Here is a 23242-nt window from a genome sequence, read left to right on the forward strand (position 1 = left end):
ATAAATGGACTCTAATAGAATGAATGAGAAACAAAACTAATCCAGTGTTATGCAACTGGATTCTCGTAGCTGGGAGTGAAATTTCCAGTGACTGCACGATTCAGAAGAGTGCTATTGTATCTCAGAAATCTTAAAAATAAATGTAGAGGCCATTTACTAGAATATTCACTCAAATAGTAGCTTTATTTTTTAAAGTAGCTTTATTGATGAAAAAGACATTGATGTCAAAGATGTAGAGTTTGAATAACATGGTTTTGTGAAATGTAAAAGTAGAAGAAGCATTAAATTAATGCATTAGATATACTGCTTAATTTTAAACCAGTGTATGTGTAAATAACTTTGTAAAAGTTTATATGTTCAAGAGGACCACAGAGCTTCCCTTCCTCTATTTCTCTCTTCCGTCCACCTGTTATCATTTTGGGAAATTTGGGGACTGCCTTATTTTAGCCAGATAAGGCATATCTTAGTTAACTAAGTTCTTGCAGAGCAGGCATGTCCATTTTTTGTTTCCCCCTTTTCACCTGGCTAACTTTTACTCATTTCTTAAAACTCAGCATACAGGTTGCTGCCTCAGAGAAGTTCCTTGGCATTGCGAGTTTGGGTTACTTGCTTATCTCTGTCACAGCGTTGATCTCTCTGTATAGTATATTGTCTCCCCTACTAAATTGCTTGAACTTGAAGCTCAAGGTTGTGCTTTTATCTTGAGATACCAAGAACTTAAGCACAGCTCCTTGAACATAGTCGATGCTCAAGAAATAACAGAATAAATAAATGGTGTTAGACTTTTTCTGTTCTTCTCCTTGGTGCCTGGAATTGTGTTAAGCACAGATAAGATGTTGTTTAGTATACTTATTGAATTATTAAGAACAAATTAAGTTTCTAAATATGTTGCAGAGAGGGGATTAATCCTTTGTAAGTGTGGGTCGAGAGAGAATTCAGGTAGATGTGCATGGTGTCTGGAATGGTATTGAGGCTGTTCTTCCTCTCCAAAAGGCTTCCTTTTAAAAATCTAGATGAGGGAGAAAGCTCCCTGACACTGAAGCTGGGTTTCTGCATTTGGGAGATTAAGGTAAAAGCTTTTGTGTGTTGCAAAGGACAGCTCTGTGCACATCACATATGAGTATTAAATGAAGAGATGGACAAAAGCCAAATTTAATTACTGAGATGGTTGTGACAGTAATCCCATTTTTCTCATCCAGTTCATGGGCTAGGAAGGACCTTAATCCAAATAGGTTCCCTTGGGACCCAACCACTTCCCCCATCTTATTATATTTTTGTGGAAAATCTGAAGTAATGCTGTTTATTGAACTATTTTCAGTGCAGTATACAAAGATACTGTGATCAGCAGATAGGTGATGCCATCAGAGAAATTGACTATGGTTGTAACAGATATACAATGTCAGTTAATTAACTGGAAATTTTTTTTTTTTTTTGAGTAAAAAACACAAATACTCAGATTTCATTTTGCTTATTCAAGTTCTGTGTCTTTTAACTTCAACAAATCTATTTTCTGTTTCCAACAATGTGTTATCTTAATATGTATGTGAAGTGGCTACAGTGAAAGTACTGGGATAGGTGGTAGTGAATGGTATCTAGTTATTAAAACAAACAGCTAGAAATGTTAAGGAGAACTAGAGTAGAATTGGTACCAGGGAGGGTCTGTTTTCACCAGACTCGAAGGATGATGGGTTGGGCGCTGTTACCCATTGTTGTTGGGTCCTCAGCTTTGCAATTCTGTAGCCCCCCCCCCCACTGTAGTGGATTGATTTACAGTGTGATAATACTTGTTAGAGATTGATTGATATAAATTAATTTACAATAAGAATTACAACTGCCCAGTGCTACAGTATTTGAAACAGCCACTTTGCATTTTGTTGCTTTACAATATAATATGGGAAGCAGATAATAATCTGAAGGTTGTCAGGTGAATATGGAGTCAGAGCAGAGAGACGGGGTGGAAGACAGATTTGCAGGATGGTCTTACAAGCTGGCATCATCAGAGTTTAGCAGCCTGATTTCTCCTATAGGAATGTACCTATCAAGGGGACGAGAATCCTGGAATGTGCTGGTTAGGGCACCATGTCACCGTCACAATCTTAGAGGCCACACTTACTGATTTCCCTTTTCTAGACTCCATGCAGGCTACCCATATTCTTTTGTTCTCATAGCCTTTCTTCAGACATCTTAGTAAGATTTATTAGCCTGCAGCTTTCTTTCATACTCAAAAAAGTATTAGTTAAAAGTTCCTGGCCCTGTTTTTTTTCTTCTGATTTTAAAATATCTTCTGCTGATGTTTAATCTAACCTGTTATGAGCTGAGTTTGTAAAGTTAGAATTCAGAGACTTGGAAGTGCCTATTGTCCACTGTCCCTTGTACTGACCACCAGGGAGGCTGTTACTTTCACAGTGCTGCGCTTAATGGAGACGTCTGAGAGACAGGTGTTCTGTGGACATGCCATGCCTCTCCTGCCCAAATCTTCTGAGAGCCATAATATATGAAGAAGAGAAGGTTATTCTGTGTCCTGTCTTTCTGCAGATCTCTGACATCTACATTAGTGGAGAGTCTGGGGACATGTCAGCCAAGGAGAAGCTGCTCCTGTGGACCCAGAAGGTGACAGCTGGTTACACAGGAATCAAATGCACCAACTTTTCCTCCTGCTGGAGTGATGGGAAGATGTTCAATGCACTTATTCACCGATACAGGTAAATGCAGTAGAATTTCAGTGTGCCTGGAGGGGCTTCTCATATCTTGTTTGTAATTAGTTATAATGTCACTTTCCCTCTCAAAAAGAATCAAGAATCTGATTTTCATTTTATTCGTTTAAAAAGGGAATATGTATTGAACTCCTAGTGTCTAGGCACTGGGCACAAATGGCAGTGAACGAAACAGCGAAAGGTCTTGCTTTTGTGGAGGCTATTTGCTTTTTAGGCAATACACAAATGTATTTTTGCTGTCATACAGTGATAAGTGCAATGGTGGATAGAGAGTGATGTGGGTTGTGGTCTTTCAGACAGAGAGTTGGAGATGGCCTCTCGGGTGAGGATGTTGGAGCAGAGCCGTGAGGGGGTGAGCCCTGCAGGCCTCTAGGGTCATAGTGATTCAGTCGGAGGACGTAGGGAGTACAGAGGGCCTGACTGATATGGGGCTTGCTTGGAGAGCTGAGGAACAGCCGGTGACTGGAGTGAGATGAGGGAGGAAGATAGGAATTTTGAATGACAAAAATCAAAATTATTACACTCGTAGTGGTCATAAACATGCCCCAATTCTGTACTAGCTTATGATACCTTTCCCATGAAATCTAACAAGGCTACTGTTGTGTAAGTTTTAAATTAGGGAGCACTGGGCTCCTGGCGTGCAATTAAAAATGGAATTAGTACCTTTCTAGACCTCTTGTTTTCTCTCTAACTCAATCAGTATTTTTCTGCTCTGGGTACTTTTAAGGGTCTTCCTTTGTGTGAACTTGTATGTGGTGTGTAGATGGTGGCCTTTCATGTGCCTTTATGGACTTTACAGACCTGATTTGGTAGACATGGAGAGGGTACAAATCCAGAGTAACCGAGAGAATCTGGAACAGGCTTTCGAAGTGGCAGAAAGACTGGGGGTCACCCGGCTGCTGGATGCAGAAGGTGAGAGTTGACCGAAGTTAAGTATGTTTGGCGATATTCACTGTTCCTTCTCCTGGCAGGTTCTTTTAATACGCCTAAGACATTTCTTACCCTTCCTCTTAGATGTGGATGTGCCATCTCCAGATGAAAAGTCTGTAATCACTTACGTGTCTTCGATTTATGATGCCTTCCCTAAAGTCCCTGAGGGTGGAGAAGGGATCAGTGCTACGGTAAAAGAACATTTCCTTAAAAATACCTTCTGACTTTGATTTGTTTGGAGGGAATGTATTGAGTCGGCCACATTTCTTAAGCTCTCATTGTATACAGAGCACTTTTATACAGAGCAAACTAATCTACATCATATTCATACACGGTTATTGTCCTTGGTCCCTGGGAATGAGTCTGTCGCTAATTTTGTAGCATCTAGCCTAAACTATTATAGGTGTCAGGAAATTAAGTCCCATCTTGAGAGCCCTTGAGGAGCTTTGAAACTGGGACTCTGAGCATTAAACTGAACAACTGGGTAGGCAGTTAGAGGAAAAGGATCTTACGTGGTTTGGGGTGGCCTGAGCTACTTTCTGCTGTGCTTGTTTTGCATACTGCTAATCAGAAGGTGTGTGATATTTACTTTGTGACATTAGGAAGTAGACTCCAGGTGGCAAGAATACCAAAGCCGAGTGGACTCCCTCATCCCCTGGATCAAACAGCATACAATACTGATGTCAGATAAATCTTTTCCCCAGAACCCTGTTGAACTAAAGGTAAAATCATGGACTTGCATTGCTTTTTTATAAATTCATCCTGGGAAGTAAGTCTCAGAGCTTGTTGCTGCTGATTTCTGGGTGAGGTGGTATCAAAAATTGGGCCACACTACTCGCATCCATTCATTCATTCACCAAATATTAATTTTCTAGGCACTTTATAACCAGTATATACACTTCAAAGAAACAGAAATTCTGGCCAAGGAGAGAGAAAAAGCAAGAATTGAGGAATTGTATAAATTATTGGAGGTAAGGAAGCTTATCCTTTGCTGAGATTTGTGGCGTGCTGGTTTGTCCTGTTGTCACTTCTTTATTAGACAAACCCCGTGTCCTCTTCATCCTGCATTGATAGCAGTGTGCTAGGGTGACAAATCTAGCATCACTTTCAGGCTGGTCATGAAAATTTGTGGAAAGGGGCAGTAGCAACCATCTGTATTTTTTAAAGGGCCCATTGAAAAGTGCCATACATTTACTCAGAAATCTTGAGTTATGTGGATGAGTTTTCCTGTTTCTGAGAGGGAAGCTAAGTCTCCCTAGGATGGAAAGAAAAGAGACTTCCATTTACATTTTGATTCCTAAAGAATTGGAAGCTGTAGAGATGGGCATTTGACCTTTCCAGAATGGGGGTTATGTAATGTATAGAAGTTAATGGAGTCCCTGCATTTTAGAGGTGATTATTTTGCTCTCACCTAAAGGTGAGGTATTGCTAAATATTCCATTGTTTTCTCTCATTAGACAATGGGAAAAACTGCTGAATGGCTGGGTAAAGAAGCAGAAAGTGATGGCAGAGAATAAATTGAAACTAGGGCCTGAGAGCATGACTGTGTTTTGAACTAAAAGAGGATCTCTGGGTTTTTTTAGGTGTGGATTGAATTTGGCCGAATTAAACTGCCTCAAGGTTATCACCCTAATGATGTAGAAGAAGAGTGGGGGAAGCTCATCATCGAGATGCTGGAGCGAGAGAAATCACTTCGACCAGCTGTGGAGAGGTGGGTCCAGAGCCCACAGGGGATCCGACATTACTTCCTGGGCTGCTTTGGGCCCTGCACTTGACTGTGGTTTTGATCTTATTTTAGGCTGGAATTGCTGCTACAGATTGCAAACAAAATCCAGAATGGTGCTTTGAACTGTGAAGAAAAACTGACACTAGCTAAGAATACACTGCAGGCTGTAAGTCTCTGACCGTTTTGTCTCACTTCTTATGTTGCATGTTTTCCACTTCTCGCACTGTGCTCCAGTGGTTGAAGTTAACATTTGAGGAATCCAGCGGTGCTACTTCCTTACTCTGGGAAGTGCAGTGGGCCTCTGGGCTCCCTAGTTTTAGTGGGTGGGAGCAATGAGAGTGTTCTCACTCTTACTCTCCCTTTCTCTCTCAGGATGCTGCTCACCTGGAATCAGGACAACCAGTACAGTGCGAGTCAGATGTCATCATGTACATTCAGGAATGCGAAGGTCTTATCAGGCAGCTGCAGGTGGATCTCCAGATCCTACGGGATGAGAATTATTACCAGCTAGAAGAGTTGGCTTTTAGGTGAGGATCATGGGACTCATACAGAGGGTTTGCTTACTGCTAAAGCTCATGGCTCAAGAGTCATGTGACTTGACCTTAGAGGTCAGTGTCTCAGTAGGAATACTACAGGTATTTTGTCAGGAAAATTCTCATTGTGGAGGACAATTTCCCCTTATTGCAGGCCCTGCCCACTAAGTACCTGTAGGATTTCCTAATCCTTGTGGCATCTCACAACACTCCACATACTTCAGAGGGAGCTGCAGGAGTGCAGTACCAGGTCTAGTTTAGATGCTGGTGATCAGCTCGTGTGGAGAGGGGATGCGGATCATCCAAGTCACATAGCTGGTACAGAGCCAAGACTGAGACTGACATCTTTGGGCCCCCTAATCTCTCATTTATTTTATGATACCACCTAGGAGTTATATAAACAGGTATTGGTTTGCTTCCCTCCAGTTTAACACTGTAATTTGGTATTTGCCTCAATGACTACTCTACAATGAAGATGTTAATAATACCACTTTACATTCATATAACACTTTTTTTCCCCCCCAAACACTTTTCCTGACAGGATCTCATTTTTATTTTTATCTCATCCTTGTCAAATGGATAGGGAAGGTTTTATTTTAATAAGTATGTTACAAATTTAAGTCTTTTCCTCCTTTCTCTTCTTTCATTTTAGGGTTATGCGTCTGCAGGATGAACTGGTCACTTTGCGTCTAGAGTGCACAAACTTGTATCGGAAGGGCCATTTCACTTCACTTGAATTGGTACCACCCTCTACTTTAACCACTACTCATCTGAAGGCAGAACCCTTGACCAAGGGAACCCATTCTTCTTCTACCTCCTGGTTCCGAAAGCCCATGACTCGGGCTGAACTTGTGTCTATCTCCTCCTCTGAAGATGAGGGCAATCTCCGATTTGTGTATGAACTACTGTCTTGGGTAGAAGAAATGCAGGTGTGTGTGTGTTCCAAATGCTTGTACCGAGCCCTAAGATTTATTGGATCCAGAAGCTTATCTAAGAGACCACGTTGCCCTATGCCCCTTAATTATTGATTCTACGTAGGACACAGACTCCCTTCTCCTTAAATTTTAAATGGATAGCATCAGCTGATATCCTCAAAATTCCACACTGAATAGCATAGGCTTTTCTACTTTGAAGCCATTAGGGAATTTGTTCCCCTCAGCTATCTGTGTCCTAAGTGGGAGCTTGTGGGAGAAGTTACAGAGTCTATAAATCTGTTATCTTTTCTGAAATTTCCTCATTGGCAGAGAAGCTTATTCTTCACTTTTTGTGTTTGACCTTAACCCTTACATTTAAGCAAGGCTTCTTTATTTCACAATTCTGAGGGGCACTTTAAAAAAGAATGTAGTTTTCAATTACAGTTGATGTAACAATATTATATTAGTTTAAGTGTACAATGTAGTGATTAGGAATTTATATATAACATATGAATTGATCACCCCAGTAAGTCTAGTATCCATCTGACACCATACATAGTTATTATAATATTATTGACTATATTCCCCATGCTGTACTTTACATCCCTAGGGGGCACTATTTACATGTACTCTAGGATAATGGTTCCAGTTCAGCATTGTCTTTCTTATCTTTCTTACCCTTTTGTTTGTATGAGATTCTTCCCATCTCCTGACGATGAATTCCCCAAGTACCAATAAATAAAAACATTCTAGGACAAGCTAATGTTTTAAAATTCATTGACTAATACTTGATGCCATGAATGAAGCTTACTATTTTCAGATATTTCTTTCTTATATCCATTCTGATTGTGAAATGAAGAGACTATAAAGGGAAATGTGTGAACTATAAAGTTAAGCATCTTCAGCCTGTGGGAACATATTCCTGGTTGGTAAATTTAAGAATGTCTTCCCATAATGCAGGAGCAAAAGGCTGATTCTGCTGCTATATAGCTGGTAGGGTTTAATCTGTAGCTCCTTGGGGGTGATAATGGCCTATTTTCCTGTGAGAGGTCACAGTAGAGATGGTTTAGCTGTCCTTTTGCCCAGTTCTCTACCTCCTGCCCTCTTGTCAAAAGGTTGATTGTCACAATTTTCTTTTTCTGCCAACTTAGCAGTAAGTTATTATATATGTATTTTTTCTTTCTCAGATGAAACTGGAGCGAGCAGAGTGGGGTAATGACCTGCCTAGTGTGGAGTTGCAGCTGGAAACACAGCAGCACATTCATACGAGTGTGGAAGAGCTGGGCTCAAGTGTCAAAGAGGCCAGGTTGTATGAGGTACGTGCCATTGTATGAGAATGCATTATGGAGGGTGGGGCAGGGCAGGTAACAGAACAGTATGCACAGTGCAGCTGTCTCTAAGGAGAAGGGGGCTTTGGAAAAGAATCATAACCATGAGCAGCACTTCCCAACAAACTCCCTTTCACACAAAGAGTCCTTTTGCTCTTTGAAATAACCTTGTGAGAAAGGTTTGGTTTTTTAAATTAACTCTTTTTTATAAAAAAGAAAAGTGATACTGAAAGCTAAGGTCAAAATTGGTGAACAGGGCATGCAGTTTCCAAACTCAGGCCCTCTGCTCCGAAAGCTCCTGCTCTTTCCACTTAACTGTCTGTGTGCAGGAGAGAGCTGGTCTGGAGAAACAGTTCAGGCTCCCTTCTCCCTCACTCAACCATCCCATTTTTAATTTCAACTCTCCCCTTCAAAAAAGCAGTTGAGTGATATGTGAATCATCAGGCATAGGTTTTTCTTAGAAACCTCCCAGAATTACTGGAAGCATGAGACAGTGAGGTCTGTCAGTTGTATTCATCCTGCTGAACTGCTCCTCATGTAGTGCTGCTCCAGCTTGTAAAATCTGACCCAGAGATTTGCTGTCTAAGCTTCTATTTTCTCAGAGTAAGTGATCTTTACCTGTGTGTAGACATAATATTTACATCATTGAAACCATGCCATAATATAGTTTACTTACCCCTTTCCCTAATGTATTTCTGTTTCATTCCTTTCTTATCAGGGGAAAATGTCTCAGAATTTTCATACTAGTTATGTTGAAACTCTTGGAAAGCTGGAGACTCAGTATTGTAAATTGAAGGTGAGTTGTGACTAACTCTGTGTTCTGTTCATGGAGACCCTGGTTCCCTCCAAACAATTCTTTCCCTAATTCGGAATGCTCTTAGTTTGGCCCTGTTTTGGTTTTCTGTTTATTAGGTTATATCATGTACTATGTCATTGTTCATATATAGTATAATATTTTCTTAATGGGTCAGAACCACTGTCCCAGAAAGTTTTAAGTAGAGCCTGTTGGAGCTATCATGCTTTACCAAAGCAGTGGCTGCATGTGCTTCGAGACACCAAAACTAAAAGTTTGATGTTGATAGGGAGGGGACTTCTCTTCTCTCTGTGTTCTTCCTTCCTGTCATTCAAGCTGCTCAGAGTAGGACAGGCCCAGGATCTTTCTTTATCCAGGGAGCCCCACAAAGGCCTGGTGAGTTCCAGATTTTAGCTAAAACTGACAAGGACTCTGGGAGTCCTGTACCAAACTTGTACTAAGTTTAAGTCAAGGGAGAAGCACCAGAGTTTAAAAAACAAGATAATTCATTTCCAGAGTTATTTTTTGCTTTCATGTCCAGTGTGCTATTTTCTGTAGATGGAAAGCTGGTGGTTTAACCTTGTAATCTTTGCTTTGTCTAGGAAACTTCTAGCTTCCGGATGAGGCACCTTCAGAGCCTGCATAAATTTGTTTCCAGAGCTACAGCTGAGTTGATTTGGTTGAATGAGAAAGAGGAGGAGGAACTAGCATATGATTGGAGTGACAACAATCCCAATATCTCAGCCAAGAAAAATTACTTCTCAGTGAGTCTAGCACAACATGCCTGTCATATTTATGTAATAGCAGCAGAAGGAGACAGAGGATGTAGCCTGCTGAGAGCTAGGGTTTCTAGATTTGCATTCTGCTAGACAGAAATAGGGACCCTGCTTAATGCGTCTGTGTGTATGAGAAGTGTCTGTGAAGAGAGGGAAATGGAGCCCTGGAGTGAATTTATTTAGAAAGACAGAGTTTTGGGTTGGTAAAGCAGAAGACTGCAGCTAGAGTCATTTCAGAAACAATATAGCTTTGTGGTTAAGACTATAGGCTTCGGAGTGGGCTAGACCTAACTTCTTATTCCTCCACTTACTAGCTCTGTGACCTTGGGTAAGTCATTTAATCTCTCTAGACCTCTGTAAAATGGGTAACAGTACTTCAAAGTTGTGTAAAAGACTCAGTAAGATTTAATAAGCTAATAATCTTAGTATTGCTTACCTGAAGTATACTCTTGGTTTCTCAGAAATGCTGAATTTCTAATTCACTTAGTAAGATTTTGGCCTGTCTCTTCATTTGTAAAATGGGAAGGAAAATTCAGCATTGGACTATGGGATAATGCTTTGTATTCTTTCCAGTGAAAGATATATATAAGTAAGTAGGGTTATTTTTTGCTACTTTTAGTATTTTTACATCTCAGAGGATTTTTAAACATTTTGTAAACCCTATGCAAATAGGAAACTCTTTTACTAACACTTATTTTAGATACTTTAATTCAATTAATTTAGAGTTTTAAAACTATATAAGCTTTTTCTGACTAGAGAGTGCTATAGGATTCTTCTGAAGTAAAAAAGAAATAATAGATATGATAATACAATAAACAGTCTGTATGAGAAGGGAAATAAGGCTATGAAAGAGATGTAAAGAAGGTACTTGGGAAGCATCACGGAGGAGTGGTCAAATCTGATGGTAAAGCCCAGTACCCAGTTTCACAGAAGAGCTAGCATCTAAACTGGGTCCTGTAATGTTCATAGAATTCAGAGCCAGCGGACTCTCCAGGCTAAGGGAATAGTCTTGGTGAAGCCAGCCAGTCAGTGATACAGATCCACTGGTGTGTCAGCACTGTGTTAGGGGGGTGCTGGCATGAACTAGCCACTCTAGCTGAGTTATTTCCTTTTTCTGCCTCCAGCGCTCATCCTGAGTTCTTCTACTTACTCAGGTCTGGCTGGGGTCCCATGTCCTTTGTGAATCATTTGCCAGTAATTCCAGCATTTTTGCTCTACTCTGAAGTTTTTTGGCATGTACTGTTTGTTCATGCATCTCATTTTGGCACTAACCACAGTGTTGTAGGCTTTTAAAAAGTAGGGCAGGGAACAGATCCTTTTCTTTATTGCTACTCTTCCCTTAAGAGCACTTATTACATAAAATTGAATTCAATTTTCAGGAGTTGACAATGGAACTGGAGGAAAAACAGGATGTGTTTCGGTCTCTACAAGATACAGCAGAGCTGCTATCACTTGAAAACCACCCAGCCAAGCAGACTGTGGAGGTATGTGACTTGAGAACATGTGAGGGCCAAGTGCTCAGAGGTGGTTGCTTATAACAGTACTGAAATCAGAGGCTTTGTTCTGCTCAAGGACCTGGAGGAAATGTCTGGGATCATTTGTCTTGAGTTTTCTCCTTTTTTGCCCCGGCCCCCCAAAACTGCAAACAGTTTTGATGGTCTGTGGAGAATGCTATGAGAAACAAGAAGACTCCTAACTTCATGGGGAAAATGATTTGGACCATATTTTTTCAAATAACTATCCAGACAGATCCTGTCTCTTGTTGATGTGGTGCCTTTGCCCAGAAAAGAGAGACAGTGGAGGAATCCAGGAGGGTTTATTTATGCCTGGATTTTGCTGGCTACATCATTTAGCTGCAACTGAGTGTGGAAGAGGCCTTTTCTATGTAACCTAACATGCCATGTTGGATAAAAGACAAGCCTTTTGCTTATGGGAAGCATTGAGCAGCTGCCAATTAAGTTTATCTCCATGTATATTCTGTAATCCTCTCCATTATTAGCAGAGTTGTCCTTGGAAGAGAGCATTGCACATGTGTATTGGGTCTATTAATCTCATGCCTTTCTGTGTGTGCTTGGTTGTTGCAGGCTTACAGTGCTGCTGTCCAGTCCCAGTTGCAGTGGATGAAGCAGCTGTGCCTGTGTGTCGAGCAGCATGTGAAAGAGAACACTGCTTACTTTCAGGTATGTGGGCTTTGCATTTGTCTTTGTGCATGTCTGTGTGTAAGTGTTTGCATGTGTATTAAAGAGGATGAGAATATTCATTTTCATTCTGGCAAGAGATTGTGTGTGTGTATGTGTGTTTGTGTGCGCGCGCGCGCATATACACATGGAAAAGGCGAGGTTAAATACTCATCCGTGTCAGTGAGCTTCTCTTGTATAAACCACCACCCTAAAACTTAGTGGCTTAAAACAACAGTCATTTAGTTAGCTCATGGTTCTGTGGTTGGCAGTTTGGGCAGTGCTCAGCTGAGTGTTTTTTCTCATCTTGCCTGGCTGAATCATGGCTACAGGCAGGCTGGGGGCTGGTTCGTCCCAAATGGCATCACTCACATGTCTGACATTGTCTGGGGTAATGCGGTACAAGTCCATATGTATGTCTCTAGCATCCAGTAGGCTGTCTTGGGCTTCTTCACAGAGTACCTGTGTTCCACCAGCAGCAAGAGAGAGAGTAAGCCCCAGTTACAAACACTTGTTTCTGCTGTCACACTTATTAACATCCCAGTGGCCAAAGGAAGTCACATGGCCATGCTCAGCTTCAAGGGGAGGAGAAATAGACTCCATCTCTTGATGGGCAGACCTATAAAAGATCAGGACCATTTAAAAAAAATTTTTTTACAATCTTTCACAGCATGAAGAATATACTACTTGTTTTCACGTGAGGGTGGGCAGAGGAAATAAATTATTATCTCTGTTTGGTTTTGCCTTAAACTAAATAATCTTCCTGATCATTTTGTAATTATGTCAATGAATTAAAACATTTGATAACTCAACACCTAGGCTTTTGTGAACTATACCTCAGAACCAAGAGTTGTCAGTCAGAAGCCAAGAGGAACGAACAGTGATTTCTGAGGGGGTGAAGCAGACTGACTTTTCCATAGGGTTCAGTAGGCTTTGTACTACCCATCAATAATATTTTCTGGCCATGGCAGTATAGAACTTCTGGTTTATACCTTCGTGGCTTTGTAATGAACTATCACTATCCAGAGGGTGTAATCAGCCTTGCTCAGCTCTGCACAATAGGATTGTTCTTTATCAGTTAAGATCTTGGTGTTGTGATGTAGTGAACACAAGGCACCCCCACCCTTCTATCCCCACAGTTCTTCAGTGATGCACGAGACCTGGAGTCATTCTTGAGGAGCCTCCAAGACTCCATCAAACGAAAATATTCCTGTGACCACAACACCAGCTTATCCCGCCTTGAGGACCTGCTCCAGGACTCCATGGTGGGTGTTGCATCAGTGGGATGATTACAGAAACATACTCAGCAACAGAGTAAACTCTGTCAGCTGCTGCTGTTTATATCCTTGAAAGCTCCAGGGCAGTGGGTTCTTGTCATAATGTTTGGCTCACATTCAAATAGAGTTTAATCAGTTTGTTCTTTCTTTTTCCTTTTCTCTTTTCTTTCCTTAAAGAAGTTGCTAATAAGATTCCTTGGGTGTGTCATTGAAGTAAAGGCCGAGTCATCTCCCCTTGAGCCCCACTTAGTGCTCATCATACTTTCTTTGCACTGTTCTTATCTATTTCTGTTCAATAGTCGGAGCCAAAGATGAGATGTAGAGCATGAAAAATAGGGTTGAAGGGGATTAACATCAAATTTTTTTTCAGTCGCTCATGCAAAGAGAATTTTTAAAACAAAATTAAACAAAAACCCCCAATGAACTAGACCTGAACCAGATTTTTCCTCCTTGGCAGTTTTCTTTTGGTAATGATGAGGTATTAGAAAATTTAATTTAATTAAGGGCATTAAAATCTTACTTAGATGTAATGCAATATTATCCAATTTATTTATGTAGCAATATTTACTTTTTAAAAATATTACTGCATCCAAAATTAATCTGAAGCACTTTTACATTTATTTCCTCCAATGAACTATTCCTTCAGGAGTACTGGTAATAAACTCAGCAGCATTTGTTGAATGTATATTACATAGAGTTGGCAAGACAAGCCTCAAGGTACATCTCACAGTAAGATAGAAATATGTATGTAATAGAGAAGTTACTTTTTCTATATGAGAAGCCAGAGGATTGTCACATTTCAACAGAAAACTAAGACAACCAGAATAACCCAAAACAATGTCATTTTTTCGTGAGTGATACTTGGGCATTTGTGAACATTAGTTTATTTATATATATATATATATATACTTGCAGGTATTATAAACCTATGAATGGTTTTTTTACATTTAGTGTTTCACCTGGGCAAATAATCGGTTAATTTAATTAATTTGGAATGGAGGGTAAAAACCTGACTTTTCAGATGTTTTCTCTAGAATGTCTCTCTTGGAGGTACTTCAAGTATGAAGGAGGAATATAATAATCCTTGGCTATTATCTCCTCCCTCCCACAGAGTACCTTCCTGTCGTAGGGTAACTCCTCTGCAATTGTTGTCATATCTTCTGTTCTCGAGGGTCGCTGTTCTGTTCCCTCCTCTCCAGGTCAGGGGCATCGGGTTGGCGGCATCATCGGGGCATGAAGTCACCTGGGTCTGCTCCTCAGCTTGTCCTCAGCTTTCCGTCAGGTTCGGGAGCATCTGTCCTGGCTTCTGGTTCTTTTCAGAACTTTTACCACACTGAGCACTTGGTCTCTGGAGTTTGAGATATTTGGCTGTGGGTTAGACAGAAATTGACATCTTTATTGCAAGGAAAATGACATGGGTAGACCAGCTCTCAAGTATGGAACCATGTGGCTGTCTCCCTGATATATTCCATTCCTCTTTCTTAACTAATAAGTTAAAGTTGTATTTCTTCCAATCATGCTCCCCGGGACAGGCAAAGGTAGTTTATTTAAGCATTTCTTTTCTTTTTTTACTTGCATATTCTTAATTCTTTAATGGCATTTCTTAACATTATTAACTCTTTACTCTCATTACATCTACTTCCATCCTAAGAAAGCCCTCTTCTGGGGAGTTTTTATACCTCAAAATGGGCTTGAAACATCCTGGTTATTAATCTTTTACTTTAATGGAATTGGCAGTAGATTGGTACCAATTTTGTTGACAAGAGTTTCATTAGTTTTTAAGATAATTGGATTTGCAGAGACCTTGGGAGTTTTAATTTTGCATGGTACTCCTTCCAAACCAATCAAGTCTACATGTCTGTTGCACAGCAAGATACTTAAAGGTAAAGCCTAAGGCATTTGTCACGATGCCTTCACCAACAGTATTGATTGTTGGTTGAAGAGCTAAGAGCTTTCTGGAGAAAGTTTGACTCAGTTTTAGAAAGTAAAACATTTGTGGTAGATATAATTATTTAAAAATTTTTAAAGAGCTTAACTCTAGCTTCTCCTAAGCAGAAGGTAAGAACTGGCTTCTACCAGTGAGAAACTGAATGATCACAACAACAATAACAACATAGTTGTTATTATTGTTTTTAACTTCTGCGTTCCCTGAACCTTATTTGGGGAAATCCTTAGCTAGCTTTATAGCTGTATTTGGCAGCTAGAAGTTCTGTTTTTGTTTTATGTTTTTGTTTGTTTGTTTTGCATGTGGCTTTATTGTTCATTGAAAGGGCACAGGGTGAGATGTGCAAAATCTGAGTGCAAAAGCACTTGGTAAAAGACAAAGACAGTCTCTCCTTTTTTCTTTATCCTTGTGTTTCCAAGATGGCTCCACAAGGATTATTTAAGTGAGAAATGGCATTCTCTGAGGGAATGGAGCACTCAGTTTTCTCTGTTAGTCACCCTGAGTAGCAACAGTGTCGTTTTGATTTTCTTCTCATTTTGTAGGATGAAAAGGAGCAGCTTATACAGTCCAAGAGTTCTGTTGCCAGTCTTGTTGGGAGATCAAAAACAATTGTTCAGCTAAAGCCACGCAGTCCCGACCATGTGCTAAAGAGCACCATTTCTGTGAAGGCCATCTGTGACTATCGGCAGATCGAGGTAAGGAGGTGCAAAGGCTGCTTCTGGCTCCAGAGGGAAGGAAGGGTGAAGGGAAGCCTTTGGTTAGGATTATGATAATAAGGAAAGATCAAATGGTAGAGTTTTTAAAATTTAGAATTTAAAACTCTCAAATCTCTTCTATCATTTAAAGAAGAAAAAGCTTCAACTCTATAATAATAATCTGTTCCCTGTCTTTGTGATTGGCTTCATCATCTACCCAGTTGCCTAAGTGGTGACAGAAATTATACTTTATAGAGCCTGGGAGATATCCTTAACTCTTCCCCTTTCACCTCCCACAGCTAGTAGGACTACCAAGTCAATACTAACTTGTAAATAAATATCCCTTAGATGTACTTCTTTCTGTCCCTGCTGCTGCTACCTTAAATTACATCATAAGTTTATTTCACTTGGATCATTGTATCAGCCTTCCCATCCAATGCATTCTTTATCCTACCACCAGCATGATCATTTACAAAAAAATGTCATTTTCCTGCTTAATTCCTATCATTCCCCTTTCTGTGTAGAAAGTCTGAATTCCTTAATGCGGCTTCAGGGTCCTGAATAATTTTTCTTTATTTCTGTAGCCAGGACTGGGTCATGTCCCTGTGTGCATTCCCAGTAAATTTCACGTGTCACACAATATTGTAACTACATACCCCGCCAGAATATGTGGAATATAGACCATGTTTACATTTTTCCATTTTTATCTCTAGTGGTCTGGCACACTTCCAGGTACATCATAGGCTCAATAAATATTTATTATACAAAAGAATGAATTAATTTTTCTTGCACTTTTCTGCATACCTCTGTCTATAAAATAGGGATAATACTGTTGGTTACTTGTCACCCAAGAGAAAGAACTGATGATTCCAAATCCTTAAATGTTTTCAGGGATTTGGGTGGGATGACAGGAAGGGGGGAGAAGGAAATTTCAAAAGCAGAGTTGTGAGTATTCATGTCCCTTTAACTTTTACTCTAATGGTTGTGTGTGCTAGAGATTCCTCTTGAAGCGTCCTGCTGCCCTTCATTTACTGAGTTACTTGACATATAGCAAGCATTTCATAAACACTTGCTTCCTGGATTTATTTGATGTCAGCAACCTTTCCTGTGCTGCGTATTTTTACGTGTTACCTTTTTGTCAGAATCAGACTCTCACTAAGTGATGGCAGATCTCCAAAATGATTTTTTCTTGAGGGTCAGACACCAGATAATAATGGTTTGTTGATTTATCCATTAGTAATAACTTGTAAATTTGTCTCTTCAGATCACTATTTGCAAGAATGATGAATGTGTGTTGGAAGATAATTCTCAGAGGACGAAGTGGAAAGTGATCAGCCCCACAGGGAATGAGGCAATGGTGCCATCCGTCTGCTTCCTCATCCCTCCACCCAATAAGGATGCCATTGAGATGGCCAGCAGGTAGCTTTGCTCAGCTGACACTCTGTACTGCCACCTCTGTGTTTGATCTGGAAGAACTGGTGGAGGGACAAATCTACATTTATGATCTCCTTGAACAGAGAGACCAAATTTAAAATTTTTGGGGGGGAAAGACCCTCTATTAGGATAGTCTTACATTGCCAGCCACATAGTAGATTTTAAGTAAATGCTTATGTTCAATTGAGATATATTTGGTGATAATTCTTTTTTAAAAGAATTCTTGGTTATAAACAGTTTAAGCTCAGAAGATTGATTTTTGTAGTGACAGCAAATTTTATTTTTTAATTTATATATTTTTAGAGTAATGTGTACATATTTTTAAAAGTTGAATTATACCAAAAAGCTTCTAATAAAAACCCCCAACCACCCTTCCCACCCCAGAGCTCTGCCTCCCAGAGTCAATTATTTTTAACTCTGAGCAGATTTTTCTGGTTTTAATTCCAAATTTCTAAGTAATGTGATTTTTCTGCTATTTTTCAACTTTAGAAATTATCTATTGACTTCCTACTGTAGGATATTAAAATTTATCTTGCTACATATGCATCTGCATACACTTCTCCTTTTCCCATCTTCCAAATATAGTTATGTCATAATTTTTGTTTAAATTGATATTTTTATGTTATTGTATTAAATGGCTTATAGTTGAGCCACACAGTACTATAGGGAATTGTTGTGAGACTTATCCCCGTGTGCCTTTTCTCTCTAATTTTCTCTTATCAGTGCTTTCCCAGAGTATTTCCTCTCTCTAACCTCTCGTAATTATATTACATTCAGGTAACATTTATGAGATTGCTAGATGTGCGCTGACATAATATACATAATAATGTAGCAAACCCAAGTTGTTTGAGGATCTCAATTAATTTAGTTCTAAAGATTATGTGTTTTTAGTAGTTGGCTTGTTGCCTTTCTCTGCTCAGCATATACGCTCAGTTCTGCTAAAATTATCATATTTTTTCCTAAGAGGGTTTCTAGTGTGAAACTCAAGTCTTATAAAAGCTATAACCAGGTTCTTTGTTGTTCCTAGAGTGGAGCAGTCTTATCAGAAGGTGATGGCCCTTTGGCATCAGCTACATGTTAACACCAAAAGCCTTATCTCCTGGAACTATCTGAGGAAGGATCTTGACCTTGTAAAGACCTGGAACCTGGAAAAGGTAATTGTGAAAGCAATACCCCAGGCTTACATCCTATGCGCAAGTTTTTTTCAGAAGGAACATTTTCTCATTACTGTGAGACTCCTACGCACCCAATCAGAATAAAATGGAATCAGGGCGACTGGTTCAGGGTTAAGGTCCTGAGGCCCTTAGGAACTAGAAACAGCAGCCTGAATGGTTCAAGAAATTTCTGATGAAAGTAAATAACATATTTGTCTTCTTGGCAGAGGGAAAAGGTTGTAGGCTTCTCACTTCAGGATCAGCATCTCTTTTGCATAAATATATATAGGTGGTGAAATATAGTGAATTAACTGTTATTAAGGGTTATGTCCAAAGGGTCAGAAAGGGTGCTTATGGGGTGCTAGTGATGTTCTGTTTCTTAATCTAAATGCTGATTACATGGACAAGTTCACTTTGTGAAAAAACATGTTTATAATTATAGTTTGTACATTATTTTGTGTCTATGTTAAATGTCAATAAAAAAGGAGAAAGTATTATGTTCCCATTCTTTTGAAATTTCTTCTGACTTTTCCTGTCTAGCTTCGGTTATCAACACTAGGAGAGTGCCACCAAGTTATGACGACCCTCCAGGCCCACTATGAAGACTTTCTGCAGGATAGCCGGGACTCAGTGCTCTTCTCAGTGGCAGATCGTCTGCGTTTGGAAGAGGAAGTGGAGGCTTGTAAAACCCACTTCCAACACCTGATGAAATCCATGGAGAATGGTGAGTGCCATGGGAAGAGGAGAGTGCTGGTGAAGTGAGAATTCTGAAGGGTGCTGCAAGACCCTTCATATAAACTAGAAAGTACTGTTACCACTAACACTAAATATTAAACCTTTTTTTTTTAATGTATCTTTATTGATTTCAGAGAGAGGACAGGAGAGGGAGAGAGAGAGATAGAAACATCAATGATGAGAGAGTCATTGACCGGCTGCAGCCCGCAACCCGGGCGTGTGCCCTGACAGGGAATCAAACCCCGATTGCCTGGATCCTAGGTCGACGCTCAACTGCTGAGCCACAACCAGCCGAGCACTAAATATTAAACCTTGAGAGAGAAAAACTTGTAGAGATGAATTCAGATCATGGAAGAAGAGGCCATATTTTAGTCTTTATTGCTAAACAACCTATTACATTTTCTTGTGGAAATAGCATGTTTGTATCCTTAAAGATCATTATATAATGCAGGGAATTTAGGATCAGCCATAAGCTTCCCCATAAAGGTCTTGCTTTCACTGATGGAAGGTCCGGTCTGCTGGAACCTCTGTCTGAGGGTGAGTCTGTTTTTCCCAGGTTTGCTGATCTCTGGTGTGGTGCATAATGGTCTTCTGTGCTTGTGCATTCACAGAGGACAAAGAGGAAACTGTGGCCAAGATGTACATTTCAGAGCTGAAGAATATCTGGCTGCGCCTGGAAGAGTGTGAACAGAGGCTGGTCAAACGAATTCAGACCCCAGCCAGCTCTAGGACTGACAAAGATGCCCGGCAGGACAGTGCATTAAGGATTGCAGAGCAAGAGGTAAGCCCTAAGAGCAAGGTGGGTGTTGGCTGCACAGTAAATGCTTTCAGAATGAATTAGGTGGCAAGAGAGTATGGATCCTAAGAAATAAGGCAATAGATTCACGGTGATCCTACTTCCCTGCAGCCTATAAGTGCCTTTTACCTGTGTGAAAGCTTGATTTCAGACCCCAGTGTATTGCTGAATGTTGATGAGTTTCCTACACAGTTGGGAGGCAAACAGACTGGTAAATTGCTCTAAGTGCTGCATTTAGGCTGGGTATTTAAAGACTGCTTAGTAGAGATATAGCTCTCTGCTCTATCCCTTATATGTATGTGTTACTTTCTATTCCATGGTTGTCAGTCATGTGACTCAAAAGTGTTAAGGAAAGAATCAGATTCTGCTCTGGGTTCTAATGCACTTTCTCTGTGACTGAACAAATTAACTTCCATCTTTAGTTTCCTTTCTTATAAAATGGAGATAGTAAGTGAGTCACTAAGTTGTTCTGAAAATTAAGTAATATAATACATATATAATAAGCCTTCTGGAAAAGCAAGATGCCATAAAAATGTCAGGTAGTCTTGAAGTAAAAGCAGCAAATACTAGTTGCTTTAGTAAGTGCTCAGAGGCATGCAAAGAAAAGTAAGCCAATGTTCGTGCTTTTGGCTTAAAGTGTAGTTAAGAAAGAATAAAAGATTGAAGTCATGATTAGAGCCTTCATTATAAGAGAGGTTGTAAGATAGTACTTAGTGTATTTCTAGATTTCCAAACAAACATTGCTCTAGGAATGGAGTGTTATAGACCATTTCTTCTTGGAATAGTATGAGAGAGCGCTGTAAAGAGTATTACTTTGGCAGTCCATATACTAAAATTGGAATAATACAGAGATTAGCACCGCCCCCGCACAAGAATGACACAGAAATTTGTGAAGCATTCCATACTTTTATTGTCCTATTTTCTCTAGGATCTTACTGTCACGGAATGCTTACCATTTAATAAAAATCTACCACCAAAAAAGAATATTAGATTTGATCTGAGAGCTTAAAGCAAATGAAAAAGAATGGCTAATGAGAAGGAGTGATTATTTTCTTACCTTTCTTAATTATTCTTAAACTTGAAGAGGAGGTTGAGAGGGCAGTGTAATTTTCTTTGGCCAAGAGAGATCTAATATGCCTGTATGAATCATATCATATGAACCTGTAATTCTCGTAGTGAAGCATTTCACTTTTCTGTAGTCATCCAAAACTATCTGTGCCTACAAAATGGAACATTCTAGGAGATAAAGGTTAATAATCAGCTCTTCTAAAGGGCCTTCATTTTTTTCACTTTTTAAAAAAAAGGTAGTATCAGATTGATAGTTTTGTATTTAAAATTTTTTTTTCATTGACCTTTAAAGAGAGAGAGAGAAACATTGATGCGAAAGAGAAATATCCATCAGCTGCCTCCTGCACCTGCCCTGACTGCGAATTGAACTTACAACTTGGGCATGTGCCCTGACGGGGAATTGAACCTGCCACCCCTTGGGTTTGGGACAGTGCTCCAACCAATCAAGTCACATGGGCCAGGGCTCAGATATACAGAAGTTTTTATTCTTCACTTAGATTTATCCTGCACCTATATTCCGCAAGTGTTAACTCTTTTTTACATTTGCTTTACATTTTCTTCAACATATATGTATACATAATAATCTTTTTCTTTTTCTTGAGAGTAATTCCAGAAATGATGCTCCTTTACCCCTAAATACTTCAGTGTGCATTTCCAAAAACAATGCAGTCTCTTATATCACCACAGGACAATGATTAAAATTAGGAAATGAAGATTGATATAAGACCTTATTAAAATTTTATCAGTTGACCTAATAATCCTTTTTGGGGTAATACCCAAACCCTCAAGCCACCTTATATCCCCCTTACAAAAAGAGTAATTTTGGCACAGGATTCAATCCAGTATCACACATTGCATTTAGTTGCTGTATCTCTTTAGATTTCTTTAACCTGAAACAGTTTGTCTTTTTAAATACGTATATATATATTTATATAAATATATATACACGCGTGTGTGTGTGTGTGTGTATTTTATTATTGATTTCAGAGAGAGGAAGGGTGAGTTAGAGAGAGACAGAAACATCAATGATGAGAGAGTCATTGATCGGTTGCCTCCTGCATACCTCCTACTGGGGATCGAGCCTGCAACCCAGGTGTGTGCCCTGACCGGAATCAAACTGAGACCTCCTGGTTCATGGGGTGATGCCCAACCACTGAGCCATGCCGGCTGGGCTGAAACAGTTTTTTAATTTTTCATTATCTTTCATGAGCTTAACATTTTTGAACACTGCAGCCCATTTATTTTGCAGAATGTCCCTCTATTTGTGTTTATCTGAGGGTTCTTCATGATTAGAAATAGCTTACACAGTTTTGGCAGGAATCCACAGAAGTGATACGTCCTTGGTGAATAATAGCACAAGGCATGTGATGTTGATTTGTTCCATTACTGGTGATAATTTTTCACTTGTTGCTTTTGCAATTACTAATTATTTTGTGGGGAGATACTTTGAGACTATGTTTTACGTCAAACTTTTACCAACTAGTTTTAGTATCTGTTGTTGACACTTGACTGAATAATTATTAGTATGACTGTTGCCAAAAGGGGATTTCCTAATTCTGTAATTCCTTTTACATTTTTAAATTTCTGTTCTATCAAATGGAAAGAGCTTGCCTCCCTGCCTCTCTCCTTTCTTCTTTATGTCAGTATAGACTTATTAATTCTTATTTTATTCAGTGGTTTGTAGTTTGCTACTATCTTTAATGTTCAAAATTTTCCAAATATAGCCATTGGTAGACCCTTCAAGCTGGCTCTGATGTCATTTTAACATGTCATCATTATTCTTTGGGTGCTTTATTATTTCTCAGTAAAACAAGCTATTCCAGGTTCACCTTGCCCTAGCCTGTCCCAGCCCTGGGATCAGCCATTTCTCCAAGGAGTCCAGCTTTCTTTAGGAGGAGTATGTTATTTAGAAGCTGAGGTCTAGGTGCTGAGGGTACTCATTGTTGTTGGGGTGTCATTGCTCTAGGACTGCTCAGCAGGTAGAGTTAGAAAAATGCATACTTACAAACACATCTGCATACACACATAAACACCCTCCTATGTTATACACACACCTGTTTGCGTATGTACCATGTATATATGAATATATATATGTGTGTGAGTATGTACATATAAATATATCACAAAGGTAGATCAATGTATTTATTAGTCTCACACACATACAACAACTATGAATTCATATGTATCTTATCTCCATCTGGTTCCACAGGACTCATTCTAGCCTTTCCTCCTTCCCTACCCCAAGAC

The 23242-nt window shown here is 39.6% G+C and overlaps 1 protein-coding gene and 1 non-coding gene across 9 annotated transcripts in view; both read left to right on the forward strand.

Annotated features, from left to right (window-relative positions):
- MACF1 (microtubule actin crosslinking factor 1) overlaps positions 1-23242 on the forward strand; it is a 302250-nt gene that overhangs the window by 142563 nt on the left and 136445 nt on the right. For all 8 annotated transcript variants that reach the window (XM_087820322.1, XM_087820324.1, XM_087820323.1 and 5 more), the window contains exons 6-25: positions 2536-2702; positions 3514-3626; positions 3729-3835; positions 4247-4366; positions 4520-4615; positions 5228-5355; positions 5443-5536; positions 5743-5897; positions 6556-6832; positions 8005-8133; positions 8864-8941; positions 9541-9702; positions 11094-11198; positions 11799-11894; positions 13031-13156; positions 15656-15808; positions 17073-17227; positions 18270-18396; positions 18937-19120; positions 19743-19912. In XM_087820322.1, the coding sequence (XP_087676448.1) occupies positions 2536-2702; positions 3514-3626; positions 3729-3835; positions 4247-4366; positions 4520-4615; positions 5228-5355; positions 5443-5536; positions 5743-5897; positions 6556-6832; positions 8005-8133; positions 8864-8941; positions 9541-9702; positions 11094-11198; positions 11799-11894; positions 13031-13156; positions 15656-15808; positions 17073-17227; positions 18270-18396; positions 18937-19120; positions 19743-19912 (2742 nt within the window). The remainder of the gene's footprint in view (positions 1-2535; positions 2703-3513; positions 3627-3728; positions 3836-4246; positions 4367-4519; positions 4616-5227; positions 5356-5442; positions 5537-5742; positions 5898-6555; positions 6833-8004; positions 8134-8863; positions 8942-9540; positions 9703-11093; positions 11199-11798; positions 11895-13030; positions 13157-15655; positions 15809-17072; positions 17228-18269; positions 18397-18936; positions 19121-19742; positions 19913-23242) is intronic.
- LOC148092391 (U6 spliceosomal RNA) lies at positions 20734-20836 on the forward strand. Its single transcript, XR_015715137.1, has one exon. It is a non-coding gene; the product is annotated as a U6 spliceosomal RNA (small nuclear RNA).

Source organism: Miniopterus natalensis, chromosome 9 (genome assembly GCF_054644295.1).
Source record: "Miniopterus natalensis isolate mMinNat1 chromosome 9, mMinNat1.hap1, whole genome shotgun sequence".
NCBI lineage: Eukaryota > Metazoa > Chordata > Mammalia > Chiroptera > Miniopteridae > Miniopterus > Miniopterus natalensis.